This window comes from Gymnoscopelus microlampas (genome assembly GCF_963454915.1).
Source record: "Gymnoscopelus microlampas genome assembly, chromosome: 21".
Classification (NCBI taxonomy): Eukaryota; Metazoa; Chordata; class Actinopteri; order Myctophiformes; family Myctophidae; genus Gymnoscopelus; species Gymnoscopelus microlampas.
In genome coordinates, this window is record NC_139958.1 from 9,508,118 (window position 1) to 9,528,985 (window position 20,868).

Here is a 20,868-nt window from a genome sequence, read left to right on the forward strand (position 1 = left end):
TTTACTAAAACATTTGAGTACTTTTTCCACCACTGTGTGTGTTGCATGATGGATACGACATGGCAAGGTGGGTCTGAAATTTGCACAAAGTTGCTTGAAATTAACTTTATACAAATACGTTTCCGTCCACCACAACACGGCCGGCTCGCTAAGATCTGGTCAAACGATCCAAGTAGTGCCCATCAAATATGAATCAAGATTATGTTTCTGCATTGCCTAATAGAGCACCGAAGTCTGACGTAATTTACGCATCCTACCCGGGTCACGTTTTCCCCATTCTGAATTCCCATAGACGTGTTTAATATTGCGTCATATAAGAACTGCGTTCCAAAAATAAACAAAATGAGCCCGGCGGTTTGACTCATATGGACAGGAAGCATCAACTGACGCCGAGAAAACACTAACGTTACCACTGCCGAATTAATTACATTTTTGCCAGAAACAGACCGTATCAAATATGAGTGACTATCATAAACGATACAGAGCCACCTCCCTGACAATTTGTTTATTTTTGGACCACAATTCTTATATGAGACGATTCTAAGACGACCCAATGTTATTCTCCATAGAGAAATTACTTCCGTGACCCAGGGGATGAACGAGTGATGTCAGGACTTCGGTACTCCATTTCTTGCCTCAAATGTTTTCAGACACTGTCTGTTTAGCAATAAAATGAGATTGTGTATTACAGTTACGCTGTGAAACAGCACACGGCACTGCAGCAGGTTTGAACTGGAAAAAGAAGACATGTTGGGCCAATCAAACAAAGCTATGGGAAAATTCACTGGAACAGGAAACACCACCTTCTGGAAACCCAGGACTACGGTTATGCACAGAGCCTATTGTCAGCTCCATTGATGGACAAGTCAAGTTGAGCATTAGGGATGGGACGATAATCGTTATTATCGTGATAAAAAAAAACACTGGCAATAATCGTATCGTGGAGATTTAAATTTATCGTGAAATTGTCCTCACTAGGAATTAGCTTTCGTCGAGCTGCAAATTCAGTACCACTTAAACCAGGGGTCTTCCACGTTTTCAGCCCAAGGACCCCCTAGCTGAGAGAGAGATGAAGCAGGGACCACCATATTGTATAAAATTGTGTTTCAGATTCAACTTTTTTTGTTTAAGTGGTCTGCTCTTTTTTCCCTCTACACCTATACCTCTTTGCCAAAAATAGCCGATCTACAAGCTCACAACGCCTCGCGCTGCGAGGCGTTGTGAGCTTGTAGATCTGCTATTTTTGGCTAAAGTTCTCCTCAGAAAAGGGATGCTAGGTTTCAAGTGGATACGGTAAAAAAAAAAAACATATCACACAAAGATTTGGCGGACCCCCTGTAGTAACTCTGAGGACCCCCTAGGGGTCCCGGACCCCCCGTTGAAGACCCCTGACTTAAACCCCTCTACACTTGATAAAACGGACCTGTAAAGAACGTATTCGGTACGGTCTCATTTCACTCTACACAAATCGATTCTAACCTTGTCCCCGCTCCTTTTTCCCCTCTACACCAAATGTTGTTCCAGTGGTTAATAGCTCGTACTGAAGGAAGAAGAGGTCTCGCTTCACATAAACATCAAACTGCAAGCCGACGACATCTGGCATAAAGTGGAATATGCAACGGCATAAGGAGATAAACAAATGCTCGAAAGAGAACCTATTTCAGATGTTAGTAGAAAGGGGTGTTATGAGTGTGCATGTAATAATGGTTATCACAAGGACACCTCCAATATAAATTAGACCCAAAATACACCTCCTTTTGTCTCAACTGTGAATGCTGGCGTTGTACAAACGCAGCTATTGGGCCTCATTCACAAAGCTGTTCTTAAAAGTCTGCTATAGCGTAGGCACTATAAAAGTCCCATGTCGGATTCATGAAAGGGTGTACAGCCTTAGATTTGAATTTTGTGTGCATACACAGGTTACAATGAATGGCACTTGGTTAATTTTCGATGTGCATACTTGTTAATCATTTGCATAGATCAATGCGCCATTTAACTCATTGAGTGCTATTCACATGTTTCACGTGTTTTACCGATATGGTGCAACGTGCCAATCACGTGTTTTTGAAAAAACAGTAAAAAACAAAAAAAATGTTCAGAACCCAAGATATCATTATCTGAAGATTTGCAGCTCCATCCACTCCTTGTTTAACTTATAACTGAAAAAGGCTGTATCTCGCTTCCTACTTTCCTACTTTTTTCTTTGAAAAAATCTCTGGCACTGGGACAACATAGCCAGAAATAATTCTGGCACTCAGTGAGTTAATACCAAATTCACCTAAGAATTATGATGAATCAGACTATGCTCGTGGAGACACTCGTGCGAGCGCTATACGATCAACTATGATCGTAAACACGTTTTGTCAATGAGGCCCATTGAGTCCTACACTCAGAAACAGACTAAAGACCCAGCTGAGCCTTGCTTTGAATATAAGTACGTATGTGTTTCTTAAAGGAAGCGCTGTGTGATCGTTGGTGTGAAAAGCACCCTGAACAAAACTACATCTCCTCTGACGTGCTGTGGATCGTCTCGATTATCATCTTCTTAAGTCTTTTCACTTTGTCCGGCGGCGTTTCGTTCAGACACTCCTCGACGTACTTCAGAAAGCCTGCGTGCGGCGAAGCGGCGAGACTATGACAACAGGTCCCTATTAAGCCCAACGTCCCGCCGCGAGGCGGGGTGGCGGCGGAGTGCGCCATCAAGTGGCTGGGGCGCTTTAGGCCCGGGCCTCTGCCGTCTACGAAGGAGGAGGACGAGTGGTTAATAATGGCTGGGGAACAAGAGGAGCCAGAACCGGAGGAAGGAGACGAGTGAAAGGAGGCGGGAGGCGTTGGAGAAGAAGGACCTTCCTGGTGCTGGTGGTGGTGGTGGTGGTGGTGAGCCGCCATGGTTAGCCTGGGGTCCGATTGGTGGAAAATGTGAGAGGAGGAGGAGGAGGTCATGGAGGAGGAAGGAGTGGTGCGGTCGTTCGGTTTCAGGAGACTTCCGTCTTCCTGCAAACGTCCGATAAAGGGGAGGCTGCCCGGATCGGGGTCCGGGGCTTCGTCCCCGTCACAGGAGTCACAGAGGAACAGCAGCTGGCGGTAATGCCTCCACTTAGGCAGGCAGAAGTCCTCGGAGCCGCTGGTCTTGTTGTTGGAGCTCATGGCCTTGTGCTCCCGTTGAAAAATGGTGCGAAGGTTGCGGAACTTGGTTTTGATTTCTTCCACTGGAAGTTGGAAGAAAAAAACACACAAACAAGCCAAGTGATTAACTATAGGAATCTAAATGAATGACAAAAGAATGATGAGATGCAGTTTAAAATCGATGACAAAACAGAGAATGGATATTATAGAAGTATTTAGTCAACTGTAACTTAGCCCATTAAGACCTGGAACTGTCATTTTTAGATTTGAGTTAAAAAGCATTATTTTACACTTCGGGCTATCCAAAAATAGCAGATATACAAGCTCATAGCGCGGCACCGAGTGCCGCCCTACGAGCTTGTAGATCTGCTATTTTTGAAAAATCGTGAAAATGTGTGCAAATCTTTGAATATATATATTCTTAAAGCGAACATTTTTAACTCAAATCTTTGCTTCTGGGGGGTCCCTGGAACAAAATATTTTGATGGGGGTCTGCGGCCAAATACATATAATTTTGGGGGTCCTTGACGTGAAAAAGATTGAGCACCACTGATATAGAAACATAGGTTTTTCAGAATACTGTTGAGATTTAGGAGACATGTAGAATCGCCTTCAGGTCTCAATGGGTTAAAAAATACTAATTAAATGTAGTTCTGTAAAGTACAGTAAATACATACATTTTGTAATTATCATTAACCCATTAAAACCGGGAAAGCCTCTGTGTAATTTTAGATTTGAGCTAAAAAGCATTATTTTATACTTTGGCTTAAATAAATGGAGCACTTTTTTACACTACAGCTCACAACATTATAATTACCTGTGAAAGGGACTGGATGATTGTGAGACAGCTGTCTGCTCAGGCTCTCCAGTGTGCTCTGTCTCAGCGCACGGTTTCGATAGCTCTCTGACCTGTGGTTCCATAGGCAGCTGTGTTCTGAAAAAGGCGTGTCAATATTAATGCTTCATTCATGAAACCAAAGCAGAGAGTGTAAAAGTAAAGTATTGCAATGAGGTGGTCTTGTCTGTGTTACGGCAACACTGCAAATTTTGTCCACCAGAGAGAGAAAAACAGTTTGTTAAAGGGATAGTTCACCCCAACAAAATGTCATTCTTTTCTATCAACTAGTCACCCCATGGAGACTCGGAGACATGGATTTTTTTTTGTTTTTGTCGCATTCCTAAACCAATAATTTATAGGCCAAAAAGCGAAAAATAGGTGAGCTCATCTGTCGCAACACAATGCGCTTGCAGATCTGCTATTTTCGAACAATGTTGGCCGGATATGTGTCCGTTTTCAGGATTCACGTGACAGCGTCGTACACAGAAAATAATCGATCTACAAGCTTACGATGCATCAATGCGTTGTGAGCTTGGAGATCGGCTATTGTCACACGACACCATCGTAAGACAAAGTATAGACCGGGAACGCATCTGTGTCATTTTTTGATTTCTTTGGCCATTAAAAAATAGCAGATATACAGAGCTTGTAGATCTGCTATTTTGGAAAAACAAATCATGAAAATGTGTGCAAATCTTTGAATATATATATATTTTAAAAAAAAACTCAAATCTTTGCTTCTGGGGAAAAACTTGTGTTGCTATAATCAGTTGTTCTCAAACTTTTTCATGTCAAGGGCCCCCTAAATGATATGTATTTATCTCAAATTATGTTGTTCCAGGGACCCCCAGCCCAGAAGCAAAGATTTGAGTTTAAAAAAAAAACGCTTAAAAAAACATATACACAAATTTATATGCACAAATCTTCACGATTAAAAAAAATAAATAGCAGATCTACAAGCTCTGCTGCGCTATGAGCTTGCGTATCTGCTATTTTTGAATAGCCAAAATTAAAAAAAATGACTCAATGAAGAATAATAGGCTCTATGCACAGCAGCCATTTTGGAGAGAAATTGGGCCTCTTCTTACTTCCTTCACAGGTGTTACCAATGATACTAATGAAGGCTCTGTTCCATTCTGGTCAAACAGAGTCAGGGTGCTGATATTGTGCATGTTGGCTCACTGGAAACACTAGTGGGTCTCAAGTGGTTCCTTGAGGGGGTGTAACTCTGAGAGTGTACAAATGGAACCAAATGGCCCCTCCCGGGTCCATTTGGTTCCATTTGTACACTCTCAGAGTTATGGGGGTCCTTGAAATTAAAAAGTTTGAGAACCACTGTGCTACACTAAATGGAACAGATCCTTCATTAGTATCATTGGTAACACCTGTGAAGGAAGCAAGGAAGGGGCCCAATTTCTGTCCAATATGGCTGCTGTGCATAGAGCCTATTCCCACTCACCAGCGTAGAAGGTGATCAGCTCACAGACGTTTGCCTCTGTCCAGTGGCAGCGTGGGTCGGCGTGTCCCAGCCTGGCACACGTCTGGACGGTATTCATGGCAGGGAAGGCCAGCGAGGCCAGGGTTCGGTTTAGAGCGCCGGTGCCCAGTTTTCCGTCGACCACCTGTGTGAAAGTGGACAGACAGGCAGGAGGGAGGGTGGCGGTGGGAGCGGCGAGTCCGAGTCTCTCCTGTCTCGTGGACATGGTGACCTGGCACTGATGACCGGTGATGGCGGTCGGGATGTAGGGCTGTGTCACCATTACACATTTTAAGTTGACGATTAATTGTCAGACAAAATAATTAACGGTTAACGATTTAATCGTGTTTTGGTCATTGAATATGTTGGAACATATGAATACAACTTAAATGGTACGAGTGTGGCTTTTAGGCTTCATAAATCACAAATTGTACATGACAAATAACTTAAATATACACATAAATTATACTGACACATTTAATATTATACATAAATTATTTTTGTAAAAATAGCGGAAATAGCTGATCTACAAGCTTACAACACAGATTGTAGATCTGCTATTTCTGCTATTTCTGTAAAATGTTTTAAAACAGAGGTCTTCAACAGGGGGTCCGGGACCCTAGGGGGTCCTCAGAGTTACTACAAGGGGTGCGCCACCGCCAAATCTTTGTGTGATTTTTACATTACCCACTTCAACCAAGCATCCCTATTCTGAGGAGAACTTTAGCCAAAAATAGCAGATCTACAAGCACACAGCGCCTCGCGCTGCGAGGCGTTGTGCGCTTGTAGATCTGCTATTTTCGGCAAAGTGGTTTAGTATAGGGGGGAAAAAGAGCAGACTAAGTACAGAGTGAAAGGTCAGGTATACTAAGTATTGTTTAAGTGCCTGGTTAAATGTCTGGAAATACACATTAACATGAATCCAACATGATAGTGCTGTGAAACAAGTCTATGAAGCTGTAGCCTCGCGTAGCCAGACAATATCACACGACACACTGCGTGGATATTAGTCTGGTCCCTATCAACGGTAGATTTTCTTCTAAGGGGCGGTTACAAAAAGATCCAAACGGACTCTATTGGTTAGACCTAAACCAATCAGAGCAGTGCTTCCTTGAACGAACCAATTAGAGCAGTGCTTCCTTGTACGTCATTGCTCCAAATAAGGTGATAAGCCCGCCCACATTTGGATACTGGGCCCTGGTTGGCTCCGCACAACTGCGGAGGGAGAGAATTGAAATCTCTATGGAGGGGGGCCAGACCTAATCTGCCGAGGGCTAAAGTGCATGCAATTTTGCAAAGGCAGATTCGTCTGGCTAATGAAGCTGCCTATGAAATCTATGAAAAAATAAATATTCGATACAATATATAATAGGGGTCCCTGCTTTCTCCCTCTCTCAGCCAAGGGGTCCTTGGCCTGAAAACGTTGAAGACCCCTGTTTTAAAATGTATGAAAACATTTTTTACATGGAAACAATTATGCAAAATAAATCGTGATTATCTCAAATAATTGCGATTAGGCGATGATGTAATAATTGTGACAATTTGGCCTACCGTGATGTCGTTTTTAGAGTCACTCTGGTGGAAGTCAGGAGGGAGAGAGTGGAAGTCGGAGGGCGTAGGAGAGTCCTCCTCCAGCTTGACGACCACTTGGGTGCCGCACGAGGAGAAACCGTTTACCACGTCAGGAAGGAGGAGGTGGGGTCCCCCCCCCACCACCCCGCTTCCTGGTTTGAGGTCCTCCTCCTCCTCCTCCTCTTCTTCCTGTGTGGCAAGAAGAAGAAGTGGCTGAAGGTGGTCTGGGTTGTTGTTGTTTTCTGGCTCGTCTTCGCAGGACTCCCGCAGGAACATGAGTTGGTTGTAGTGTTTCCACTGGGAGACGTAGTAGGCCTGGTCGGCGGAGTCGCACGTCCTGCCGGCGTTCGCGGCCTTGAACTCGCGGTTGAACACCGTCCGCAAGTTATTGAACTTGCTCTTTATGTCCTCCACTGGAAAAGTGACGACACAAAGCATTTAAAAAGTCATTAAGACCTGAGGCTGATTCTATAAAATGTCTTCTGAATCCTTACGGTTTTCTGAAAAACGTATGTTTCTGTGTCAGTAGTTCTCAAACCTTTTTCACGTCAAGGATCCCCAAAATTATATGTTTTTGGCTGTGGACCACCATCTCAAAATATTTTGTTCCAGAGATCCCCAGACGCAAAGATTTGAGTTAAAAATGTTCACTTTAGAAAATATATATGTATTATAAGATTTGCACACGATTTTAAAAAAAGTGCCACGCTGTGAGCTTGTAGATCTGCAATTTTTGAATAGCCAAAGTATAAAATGTATTAATAAAAAGATACAGATGCTTTTCCGGTTTTAATGGGTTAATCATTCAATGTATCGCAATCAGGCCTGTCACAATTATTACATAATCACCTGATCGCAATTATTTTTGCATAATCGTCAGAGTAGTTTCCATTGACAGCAAAAAATAGCCTATCTACAACTATTTTAGTTATTTTTGAAAATGTTTCAAAGTTAAACATTATTAAATATATCGCCTATCTTGGCCATAGTACATTATTTATTTTGATTATTGGTACTGGTCCTTGTCATCATTGGTCATTTCTTTGCATATTTAAATTGTCTGTCCTGTCTGCCCTGTCTTGTTTACAAAGCCTAAAAGGCAAACAGAAATGTAATAGTTATTCATATTCCAATGTTCCAATGTCCAATGCCAAAGCACAATTAAATCATTAATCGCAATTACTTGCATGATAAGTAATAGTCAACCAAAATGTCATGATGGTGACGGACAGCCATAATCAGAGCAGAAAAAAAGGATAGGAAACCTGGTCTGGTTTCAAATTTTTGTCTGTGATTTTTTTTGTCTGATTGATAGAATAGCACCCACAAAAGTGGTAAGGGTCAAAGCCCGTACTGAACCTTGGATGAAGGAAGAAATGTTGAATGATATCTGCGTACAGGAAAAATCGTAATGAGCAAATACTTGAAAAGATCAAAACATTTATGAGAAAATTGAGGAAAACAAAAAAAAACACCCAGAAAAACTCCTTAAGGCTCTAAAACAATTAGACCTCAACAACAAACTGCGAACTAAAACTACAAACCTCAGCATTATTTCAAGTGGTTTACATTTCTGACAAAAAAAAAGTCTCCAATCAAACCATAAATCAGGGTGAATAAAACATCAAAGTTAAAACAACAAAGACCATTTAAAATACCTGTGAAAGGCGCTGGCTGCCCTTCAGACAGTTGGTTCTGGAGAATCTCCAAGGTCCTCAGTCTGAGCTGACGGTTATTGTGGTTTACAGACTTCTTGTTCCACAAGCAGCCGTGCTCTGAGAAACCGGACATGAAGAAAAATACCACAAATCTGGGCTGAGTGAAGAGCTGAGTACTTGCTTCTAATGTCATTCTGTTCCGTCAGTGTTTTTAACCCATTAAGACCTGAAGCCGATTCTACAAATATCTTCTAAATGGAAGCCCAACATTTTTCTAAAAAATCGTATGTTTCTATATCAGTGGTTCTCACACTTTTTCATAATTGTCAAGGACCCCCGAAATTATATGTATTTGGCCACGGAATCCCATCTTAAAACATTTTGTTCCAGGGACCCCCAGAAGCAAAGATTTGAGTTAAAAATGTTCGCTTTAAAAGAATATAAATATATTAATTTGCACACTTTTTCTCGATTTTTCAAAAATAGCAGATCTACAAGCTCATATCGTTGATATATCTGCTATTTTTGAATAGCCCAAGTGTAAAATAATGCTTTTTTTTAGCTCAAATATATCTGCTATTTTTGAATAGCCCAAGTGTAAAATATATATTTTTTTTTAGCTCAAATCAAAAAGGTGACACAGATGCGTTCCAGGTCTTAAAGGGTTAATGCTGTAACAATGCCATTACTACTTGTTTATTAGCCATTTTATTTGCTTACATCTCTCCTCATATACCAAACCCTCCCATTACAACCGTAGTATAACTGTCCATGTGTCCATGATGTTTTCACTTGTTTTGAGGTTGAAGAAGGAGTTTGGTATGTTATCTTGCTATTATTCTTCAGATGTTGCTTTAGGTTCTGCCTGATTTCGCTATTGATCAGTTTTTTTTTTTACATAATCTTGAATAAAAAAACCTTTGTGTACATTTTGATGTTGATCTATTATGAGTACACAGAAAAAAGTGACTCATCCTCGATTAAATCGATTAAAAAGATGTATTGGCACACAGTGTATGAGAAGGATTATTGTTATTATACATTCCAGCTGTAAAGATAAACATAAACATGTGTAAATGTATCAGTAAAGACTCATTCTTGCCTGTTATCAGTTTCAATGATACCCAATCATATCAGTCTGATATTGGGGAAAGATAAATTAGCTATTTCTGCCCCCTAGTTGTCACAAAATTGAATGATAATGTCCTTTCTATTCCTTTTAGATCACATCCCGACCATATTGTGCACCTATTTAACAATATACACAGAATATATTTATTTGTATTCAACATCAAAACATGTCTGTAAAACAAAATATGATGTGCTAGGCTTTGAGTATCAAGAGATCACCTTTTCGTAGTAGTCGTTGTTGTTGTTGACAGTGACTGTAAATATGTACTAATGTATGTATGTATGTACAAGCCTGGGTTATTTTACATATCCACAAAGCATCCGGTTAACACAACACAATAGATACTCCTCGAATGACCTGAGGAATCAATTACCAACTGTATTAACCCATTCATTAATTAATGTAGTTCACTGGCTTCTCAAGTCGGGGGTGGCCTAGCAGTGGTTCACAAAAACTGCTTATTAACACGGACAGTAAACCCTGGTTCCTTCTCCTCCTTTGAGATGCAAATGGCAAAAGTTGGACGCTCCAATCCTTTTTACTGTATTTTAATTTATCGCCCTCCCGGTCCAAACAGTTCTTTTTTATCCGATTTTAGTGATTTTTTAACCTCTATTATCAAATTTGAAAGGGTCCTGATGTTAGGTGATTTTAATTATCACATTAATGATACTACTAACAGTGGTGCTGTACATTTTTTAAGTATTACTGAATCTTTTAATTTTATTCAGCATGTGTCAGGCCCCACACACATAAAGGGAAATACTCTGGACCTTGTCTTCTCATTAGGTTTAGACATCCTCGATGTCTGCACTGAGGAACTCTCGGTGACTGATCACTATTTTATTTCTTTTAATCTGTCTTTTAACTCCAATTGTTTAATTGGTAAGAAAGAGAAGCAGTCACGTTTTTTAAATCAGTCTTCTATGGAAAAATTTGCTGCCGCTTTTGACAGCAGACTAGTTTTAGGACCGCCTTTGCAAACAGATGGTGAGAGTCTGCTAAACTCTTTTAATTCTCACTGTCTGGTCATCTTAGATAAAGTTGCCCCACTAAAAACTAGATCTGTTCCCTCTGTAAACTCCTCCCCTTGGTTGACAGAGGTGACTCGCTCTTTTAAACGGAGATGCCGAAAAGCAGAACGCCTCTGGAAAGCCACCAAGCTCCAGGCCGACCGTATTATTTTAAGAGAACTTTTAATTCAGTACAATCATTTAGTTAAGGATGTGCGAGCTTCTTATTTTGCCAATATTATCGCCTCTAGCAAGCGAAATCCCAAAATTCTTTTCAACACAATTAATAACATTGTCAGCCCTCCCCTTCCTACTGTCCCAGTTTTCTCAAATGAAGACTGTAACGATTTTCTATTATTTTTTGTAGACAAGGTTGACAAAGTCAGAGCAAACATTAACCCCTCCTCCTCTCCCCTCCCTCCCTGCCCTACTCGGCAGCCAACTATTTGCAATTTTTCCCCTATCTCCCTGCAAGAACTGACCGACCTTGTGAGGTCAATGAAATTGTCATCCTGTCCTCTAGACATTTTGCCCACACCCATGTTAAAGGACGTTTTTAACACAGTAGGCCCGTGCCTACTCTCAATTATAAACGCCTCACTGACATCTGGCAGTGTCCCAGCTAATTTTAAACAGGCAATTATCCAACCACTCCTCAAAAAACCGAATCTGGACCCATCATTACCGTCAAATTACAGGCCAATCTCCAAGTTATCTTTCATATCCAAAATTTTAGAAAAAGCAGTGGCCAGTCAGCTCAATAACCTACTAATCCAACACAATATCTCAGACAAATTTCAATCAGGTTTCCGTCAAAAGCACTCCACAGAAACAGCCCTTCTCAGAGTCACAAGCGACATAAGTATGTCATCCGATGTTGGCAACTGCTCCATCCTGGTTCTGCTAGACCTTAGTGCAGCCTTCGACACCGTAGACCACCGTATCCTGGTCGACAGGCTCAGGAAGTGGGTGGGTGTCTCTGGGAGCGCCCTAGATTGGTTCCAGTCATATCTATCACACAGGAGCTTCTCAGTGGCCGTTGGTCCTTTCTCATCCAAATCCACTTCACTCACATGTGGCGTTCCACAGGGTTCTGTGCTAGGTCCAATCCTGTTTGCCCTTTACCTACTTCCCCTAGGACCCATCATAAACAGCTTCATCGGTATCTCCTATCACTGTTATGCCGATGATATCCAATTATACTGTTCATTCAAACCGGATAAAATGGATATGATCACCAAATTACATGACTGTATATCTGCTATCAAGAACTGGATGGCCAGCAACTTCCTACAATTAAACGAAGAAAAAACCCAAGTTTTAATCGTTGCCCCAGATAGGGTTGCTGCTGATGTTGCCGACCGCCTTGGGTCGCTAAAAACAAATATATGCCCTAATCCTAGGAATCTTGGCGTCATTTTAGATCAGGCCATGCTTTTAGATAAGCATGTAAATTCCGTCTCCCGTGCCTGCTTCTATCACCTTCGCAATATCGCCAAACTAAGACCAGTTGTTTCATACCCGGAGTTGGAAATGATCATCCATGCATTCATATCATCACGTTTAGATTACTGTAATTCCCTTTTCACCTATCTCTCAAAATCATCATTAGACCGCCTGCAACTGGTCCAGAATGCTGCTGCCAGGTTACTGACCAGGTCCAGGAGATCCTGTCATATCACACCTGTCCTGGCCTCTTTGCACTGGCTCCCAGTTCATTTTAGAATACATTTTAAGATTCTTGTAATCACACACAGAACCCTCCATGGCCAGGCACCTCCATATTTATGTGACCTGCTCCAACCTTATGTGCCCAGAAGGTCTCTGAGATCCTCATCTCAAGCCCTACTGGTTGTTCCTCCCACAAAACTAAAAACTAAAGGCGATCGAGCCTTTGCTAGTTTTGCACCTAGGCTATGGAATGAGCAACCCTTCCACCTAAAAACTGTGGCCTCTGAGGACCTTTTTAAAAAACTTTTAAAGACTCACCTATTCAAACAGGCCTTTATATAGCCTTTTATGTCTACCAATCTTTGTGAGCTTGTGCTGTAACATAATCCTGTATTGATTTCTTGATTTTTACCAGCTGACTGGTAAAATACTGATTGTTTTATTTTATCTGTTTATGTTATTACTGATATGTTATGCTTTTATATGTTGTGAAGCACTTTGTGACTCTGATGTCTGTGAAAGGCGCTCTACAAATAAAATTTACTTACTTACTTACTTCTTTTAAAACAGCCCTGAAAATTCACCTTTCAGGAGGCCAAAGGGGGAGGTAGTTATCACTTCTCCCTCAGACAAGCAACCCCCCCCACCCCTTTTATTTACCCCCATTCCCCCCCCACCCTCCTTTTCCCTACTCTGTACATATAGTGTTTTATATTTGTGATGATATTGAATTATTTTGGTGCTATTTTTATATGTTGATGAATTGAATACCTGGGACCCCAATGGAAACAAGACCGCAAGGACTCTTTTTGGTGTTATCCTTTCAGACGCAGTGTTTGACCGTACTCGGGCGGCAGTGGCTCAGGGGTAGAGTGGCCAGGTAGAGTCAATTCAATTCAATTCAATTCAATCTTTATTTCAGACTCAAAACTAGAGTGAACTAGAAACCGCAAGGTTCCCAGTTCGATCCAGGGCTGAGTTACTGTCAAAGTGTCCTTGAGCAAGACGCTGAACCCCTAATTGCTCCCGATGAGCAGGTTGGTGCCTTGCATGGTTTCCTCCGCCATCGGTGTATGAATGTGTGTGTGAATGGCACAATCAATGTAAAGCGCTTTGGATAAAAGCGCTATATAAATGAACCATTTACCATTTACTCGTGCTGTTTTTACATTTCTGTCTAATAAAATATTCAATCAATCAATTAAGTCCTGAGGCCGATTCTACTATATCATATATCATACTATACAACATATACTATGTTGCTATATCAGTGGTGCTCAAACTTTTTCATGTCAAGGACCCCCAAAAAGATATGTATTTGGCCCCGCCGACCCCCATCTCAAGATATTTTGTTCCAGGGACCCCCAGAAGCAACGATTTGAGTTAAAAATATATATATTCAAAGATTTGAACAAAGTTTCAAAACATTTCTAAAATAGCAGATCTACAAGCTCATAGCGCGGCACGAAGTGACGCGCTATGAGCTTGTAGATCTGCTATTTTTGAACCACCAACCAATGTTTGGTTGGTGGTTCAAATCTAAAATGACAGTTTTAATGGGTCAAAGTTAAAACACAGTTTTTCCTCTCACCTGCATAGAATGATATCAGTGCACGCTCCTTCTCTTCAGTCCAGTAACATTTGCCCGCGGCGGACGAGAAGGAAGAGGAGGAGGAGGAGGAGGAAGAGGAGGAGGAGGACGGTGCCGGGAGGACGGGCAGGACGAGGAGGAGGGGCTCGTTCTCCATCTTCATCGCCAGATCCTGGCGTGGAACCGCCTGCCAGTGGTGTAAAGTAACTTATTACTGAAGTGTGCATGTACTGAAGGACAATTTTGAAGTATTTTTTTTTACCTTACTGGAGTACTTCCAGTTTTCTTCTAATCCACTACAGCTCAGATCCAAATATTCAAATTCTTACTCCACTACAACGATTTGAAGACATACATTAACCACTTCAGCCCTATATACTTTCTGAAAATAGCCGATCTACAAGCTACGAACTTGTAGATCTGCTATTTTCATCAAACGATTTTCATTTATTTAAAAAACGTACATTTTTATACATATTTTTGTACTTTGTACTTTAACTCAAGTACATTTTTAATACCGGACTTTCACTTGTAACAGAGAACAAGTCTACATTGCAGTATCGATACTTTTACTTAAGTAAAATAAATGGCGTACTTTTTCCACCTGCCGTGGCACCCGCGTGGTGGGGTCGTCGTCTGAGCTCTTGTCCTGCTCCAGCTGCTGGGAGTAGCTGGTCAGGAACAGCAGGTCGTGGAAGTACTTCCACTGCGACACGAAGACCTCGTCGGACGGCGAGGCCTGGCCGCTGGCGCTCACCATCTTGTACTGACGCTGAAACGTGGTGCGAAGGTTCTTGAACTTGCTCTTTATGTCCTCCACTGCACAAACAGAGGAGAGGAAGACACCGGGGCAGGGCTGTCACCATTACATCAATTTAAGTTGAGGATCAAGTTGACGATTAATTGTCACTCAAATAATTACGATTAGCGAGTGAATTGTGTGTTTGGCCATTGAACATATGAAGCCTTTTAGGCTTCGTAATCAAACATTGCAACAGGGCAGATTTGACAAATAACTGAAATATACAAAGAAATTATTAACATATGAAATAATTTTAAACATGTCAAAATAGCGGAAATAGCTGATCTACAAGCTTACAACGCGTCAGGAAGTGACGCGTTGTAAGCTTGTAGATCTGCTATTTCTGCTTTTTGAGTGGTGCCGAAGGCAACCACTCCTATATCTGGCTTTGTCCGTGTGTCCGTATGTATGTATGTATGTATGTCCGTGTGTCCACCAAGCTAACATTGGTCAAGCATCACGTGACACGTGACAATATGTTGAAAGGGTGTGCTTTGATTGGCTAGCGAGACGCATGACGAAATAGAGACCTATAAATAGGTGTGTCACTTTGAAATCACATGTTTCAAAGTGACATAAGTGCCATCAGCCAAGCTAACATTGGACATGTTAGCTTGGCTGATTGAACATGTTAGCCAAGCTAACATGTTCTAATCCTTAGATGTTCTAATCTAAAAATCAGAACATTTCTAGAAAACTATGGTTAAAGATAGGGTAAGTGATTTCCTTTGGTTAAAATAGCACGGGTCTGCTGGCGGAGACTTGTGCTCCGAGGAGCACATTTTCTAGTCTGTTTTCTATGTCTGTCCACAAACATTGATGACAACATCAATACGGGGGTCAATACGGGGCTCATCAAAGGCACCACTCACTTCACACAGGGTGTGATTTTTAGCGGCGCTAGCCTGCTCTATACCTGACTTTGTCCGTGTCCGTCAACGTTCTGATTGGTCAGGTCCGTCAACGTTCTGATTGGTCAGGTCCGTCAACGTTCTGATTGGTCAGGTGCGTCAACAAAGTGATTGGTCAAGCTTCACATGACACGTGGGTGACGTGGCTATAATATAGCCACATTATAAACACATATCGATGACAAAATGTATCAAAGGCGCCGCTACCTTCACACAGGGTGTGATTTTCTTTTTACCTTTGAAAAGGTGTGAACATTTTTCAACACTGAAACGATTATGACGAGTATCTCAAATAATTGTGATTAGACTATTATGTAATAATTGTGACAGGCCTACCACACCTGGGGTTTGCGGGTTTGTTTCGTCTTCCATAGCGTTGCTGTCGTGCAGAAACCTCCCATCTCCATGTTCTAACTTTTTTTAACTGTTTTTTTCGTAAATTAACGCCCTACTTTGATCACGCAACAGCGTCACACAAAAGTATCAAAAGTAGCAGATCTACAAGCTTGTCGATCTGCTACATTTGCCATTATTTCATTTGAATCTTGAAAAGTAACAGTTTTGGACAATAAGTGTCTAACAGGTGAGCACAAATAAAATACATCGGTGCATATCTCTGCACGATCTCTCTCTCTCTCTCTCTCTCTCTCTCTCTGTCTCTTTGCAGTTCTGCATCTTTTCCTCTCTCTCTTAACCACTTGAACCCCAGCATCCATATTCCGGTGGGTATAACATAAGCCCAAAATAGCCGATCTACAAGCTCACAATTTTTTTTTTTTTTAAGAGATTTGGTATAGGCAGGGGGGGAAAAAAAGGTTCCATGTACGGAGCTAACTCGGGTCCTATTTACTAAGTCTAGACAAGTGATTAACCCATTAAGACCTGGAACTGTGTCATTTTTAGATTTGAGCTAAAAAGCATTATTTTGCACTTTGGGCTATTCAGAAATAGCAGATATACAAGCTCATAGCGCGGCACCGAGTGCCGCGCTACGAGCTTGTAGATCTGCTATTTTTGAAAATTCGTGAAAATGTGTGCACATTTTTGAATACATATATTTTTAAAGCGAACATTTCTAACTCAAATCTTTGCTTCTGGGGGGTCCCTGGAACAACATATTTTGATGGGGTTCCGTGTCCAAATACATATAATTTTGGGGGTCCTTGACATGAAATAGATTGAGCAGCCCTGATATAGAAACATACGTTTTTCAGAAAACTGTTGAGATTTAGGAGACATGTAGAATCGGCTTCAGGTCTCATTGGGTTAATTGGTTAATACTCAACTCATTCTTCTCTCATCTTATTTTCTTACATCTTTTGTTGTTGTAGTTTCACTCTGCAGGTCACAGATATGGAAAGAGCAGCTTTTATTTCTGGTCCAAAGTCAAAATCTGTCAGCAGTGTAAGATGAGTCCTGGCACATATGTGCATATCTCATAATGTGCCCCGGCACACATCTCGTGTGTGCATTAAAACCGCTGCACAACATTTTAGTGTGTATACGCAGGGTTTATACATGAGGGTGTGTTGGGGACAGCCCCCCCTTACCTGAGAACGACACCGGTGGAGGGTGTGCCGACAGGATGACTCGCAGGTGTTCCAGAGTTTTACATCTGAGCTGACGGTTTTTGTAGCCCTCCGACTTGTGGTTCCACAGACAGCTGTGTTCTGGGAAACAACAAGACATGCATGGGATATAGTCAGTGGTGTAAAAAGTATTCAAATATTTTACTTAAAAGTATCAATACTGCAATGTAGAAATACTCTGTTACAAGTAAAAGTTCAATATTCAAAATGTACTTGACTAAAAGTACCAAAAGTAAAAGTACTCAGTATGCAGAAATGTCCCATTTTTGAAAATAGCAGATCTACAAGCTCACAACGCGTCGCATTGTGAGCTTGTAGATCGGCTATTTTCAAATAGCCGAGATATATATAGACCTTAATGGTTAATGCTGTTTAGTAATAAAAGCTAAATCAAAAAAGTAACTAAAGTTTTTGAATAATTGTAGTGGAGTAAAAGTACAATATTTTCCTCAGAATTCAAATTGTACTTTAAGTACAGTACTTACATAACGTATGACTACAACACCATTTTAAATGATGAATGTAATTTTATATTTAGAATATTGAGGACTGCTTATGTATAATAAACTACAATATTTCTATTGGCCAAGATTCCAAGAATGTGTCCAATTACCATAACACAAGTAAACTCATTTGGCTGGTTGCTATCTACACACACACAAACACAAAATACCAACATATAAAGAGAATAAATATGAGTTCAATGCAATTGAATGCATACATGGGTGAGGATGAGGAGAGCTCAATATTATGTTGCCATGGCTACTTATTAACACCCAGTTAACATTATAATTATGTTCATAACTGCTATTCCATACACTGACCGCAAACATACACACAGATAATAATGCAACACAGTAAATGAAGGCCAACAACTACTAAAGTTACATGCGTAAGTAAGCATATGATAAAGTGGACTGGCGGTGGTTAGACATTGATTTTTAATCCCACTCACTCAGGGCCAGCGCCAGGCTGACTGACCTTCATGAAATACAATTCATTGATTTAATGAAACAATGCGTTTATTAATCAGTGCACTTGAATTTATGAATGAGTCTCTGTCAAAATCGGCAGTGGGAGGCGTGTAGGAACAGCTGTTTGTAGTTCTCTCTCTCTCTTCTGTCTGTGCATTGCAATAACAAACAAATAACAAATAGCAAATAACAAACAGCGCTGTCCATGGTTCTGAATTCCACACAGTTCACATCTGTTTGTTAGATGATTTTGGAGATAGGAAAAAAAAGACACAGTTGACAGGCTAATAAGTAGCTGGAATTCATTATTTCAGCGTGATTTAAGTGGCGGATTGTAAAACTATACTTCCAGAATGATTTTCCCAAAAGGAATGATAATAGACTACCCCAAAAAGAGAGAAAAGAAAAAAACCTTCTACAATATTCCTCAAAGCAGGTTTTTATTTAGAAACTCGCTCCCGGAAGTTCAATATTCCTAGCAGACAGTGGTTTTCTCCAGTGTTGCCATGTCGACTTATTATAAGCGACTTTGGGCTTGTTTTTCTGTAAAGTTGCTTGTTGTACATACCGTAGTTTGCAGATGTTGCGGTTTTGTGGGCTTGTTTCTAAAGTGTTGCTTATTTAGGCTTAGTTTCCAATTTGTATTATTATTATTTAAACCAGTGGTTCTCAAATATTTTCATGAAAATGTTTTGTGCCACCATGCAGGGGAGCATTTGTGTTGTTAGAATGTTTACATATATAACATATTCCAATATTCCACATTTTATTGCAAGTTTAAAGAAAAATGCAACACGTGTGAGCTTGTAGATCTGCTATTTTCAAATAGCAAATGCAGGTTGAAAGTGCTTATGTAGCCTTAAAGCTGCTTCTTTTGGGCTTGTTTTCCTAGACCTGGTTGCTTATTTCTCTCACAATATATGGCAAGTAACACTGATAACAGACCTTTAAAGTTGTTTTTGCAAACTGCACCATAAAAACATGCACAACAAAGATATATTATTTCCCGGTGTTATAAACATGTACCATGATGACTTGGATGGCTTCCTTCTTTTCTCCAAGCTCATTCAGTCGGTTTAAGTTTGATTTTTGCTTTAATATCGGTTGGTTGCTGATTATTACGCCATTGCCCGTTGCTGGTGACTGTCGAAGGAGGAAGGAAGCAATTGTTGCAGCAAATGTTGCGGCATTTCACGCTATTTCACGGCATTTCACGGCGTGTCAAGTCTGTTTTATGTCACCGTGGGGGGGACATGGTGTATAATAGTTTGACTTACTGGAGTAAAACGCTATCAGTGCCCTCTCTTTCTCTTCTGTCCAGTATCGCTCTGAAGCAATGCTGCAACGGGCGACCTCCTCCATTGTTGCTGTGTTGCCAGATATCGTGAGAGAAATAAGCAACCAGCTCTAGGAAAACAAGCCCAAAAGAAGCAACTATAGTTGCTTTTTTTAAATGCTCGTCATAATGCTTAATTGCATAATGGCCTATAAGTCCACGTATAGGCCATTATGTGCACTTTAAGCGTATATACTACTGTATACATTGACGTGTGTCGCGATGCGACCCGTGGTGAGCTTGTAGATCTGCTATTTTCAAAAAAATCTTGAAATAAAATGTGGAATATTTGGAAGATTTTTGTAAAACATTCTAACAACACAAATCTGGTACAGGGGCTCCCTGGCACAAAACATTTTCAGATGGGTTACTAGGGACAAATACATATTTCATTTCCATGACAAATGATGTCCATGACATGAACATTTTTTAGAACCACTGGGTAGAATAATGAAAAAACTATGAAACAAGCCCAAATAAGCAACCACACGTTAGAAACAAGCCTAAAAAACGAAACCCGCAACTACCAATACTTACAAGCAACTTTACATAAAACCAAGCCCAAAGTCGCTTATAATAAGCAGACATGGCAACACTGCATGTTGCTGTGTTCCTCGCCTCGGCTCTCACCAGGATTTGCAGAAAGCCAAAGAAGTGCTCTGATCCGGTCTAAAGCCCGCCTACTGTATCCGGTAATTTTTCTACATACGCAATACATGCACGGAGCATTTCCGTATTTGCTCTAAAACCCAGACCGGATTAGCAACCTGTAGGCTAAAGAGAATTGATCCATCCTACCTACAATAGATGATTTCTGCAGAAGTCAAGATCCCATAGTCTGGAAGGAGGGAGGGGACCACGGACGGCCCTGTGGTTGGTTAGTTCATTGTCTGGCAACCTTGCAGTTGACAATGAAAAGGGCAAAATAATGACACAGAAATGAATGATTTGATTATAATTTAACTGTATAAATGGAACAAACCTTCCATTGGGTTACATTTGTACACTCTGTTGAGTTAAATTAACACTAGGAATTGTACTGTGTACAAAAAAAAACAGTGTCCACAGTGACCTACAAATCCTATGCAGTTAATGTATGAATAATTATTGTTTTAATTGTTTTAGTTTAGGAGGTTAAGTCTTTTATCCAAGAGATCCTGAAGTTAAAACAAGATGTT

At 40.8% G+C, this 20,868-nt stretch overlaps 1 protein-coding gene across 1 annotated transcript; it reads right to left on the reverse strand.

Moving 5' to 3' along the window:
• Window positions 1-1,240: 1,240 nt before the first annotated feature.
• Window positions 1,241-19,720, reverse strand: LOC311038150 (uncharacterized protein). Its single transcript, XM_084047510.1, has 9 exons — window positions 19,632-19,720; window positions 17,342-17,461; window positions 14,674-14,897; window positions 14,079-14,265; window positions 8,672-8,788; window positions 6,993-7,426; window positions 5,424-5,712; window positions 3,944-4,060; window positions 1,241-3,209 (listed from the first exon to the last, which is right to left on the reverse strand). Exons 1-9 carry the CDS (start codon window positions 19,714-19,716, stop codon window positions 2,500-2,502), a joined length of 2,283 nt encoding a protein of 760 aa, XP_083903636.1. The 5' UTR covers window positions 19,717-19,720; the 3' UTR covers window positions 1,241-2,499.
• Between the last annotated feature and the right edge of the window lie 1,148 nt (window positions 19,721-20,868).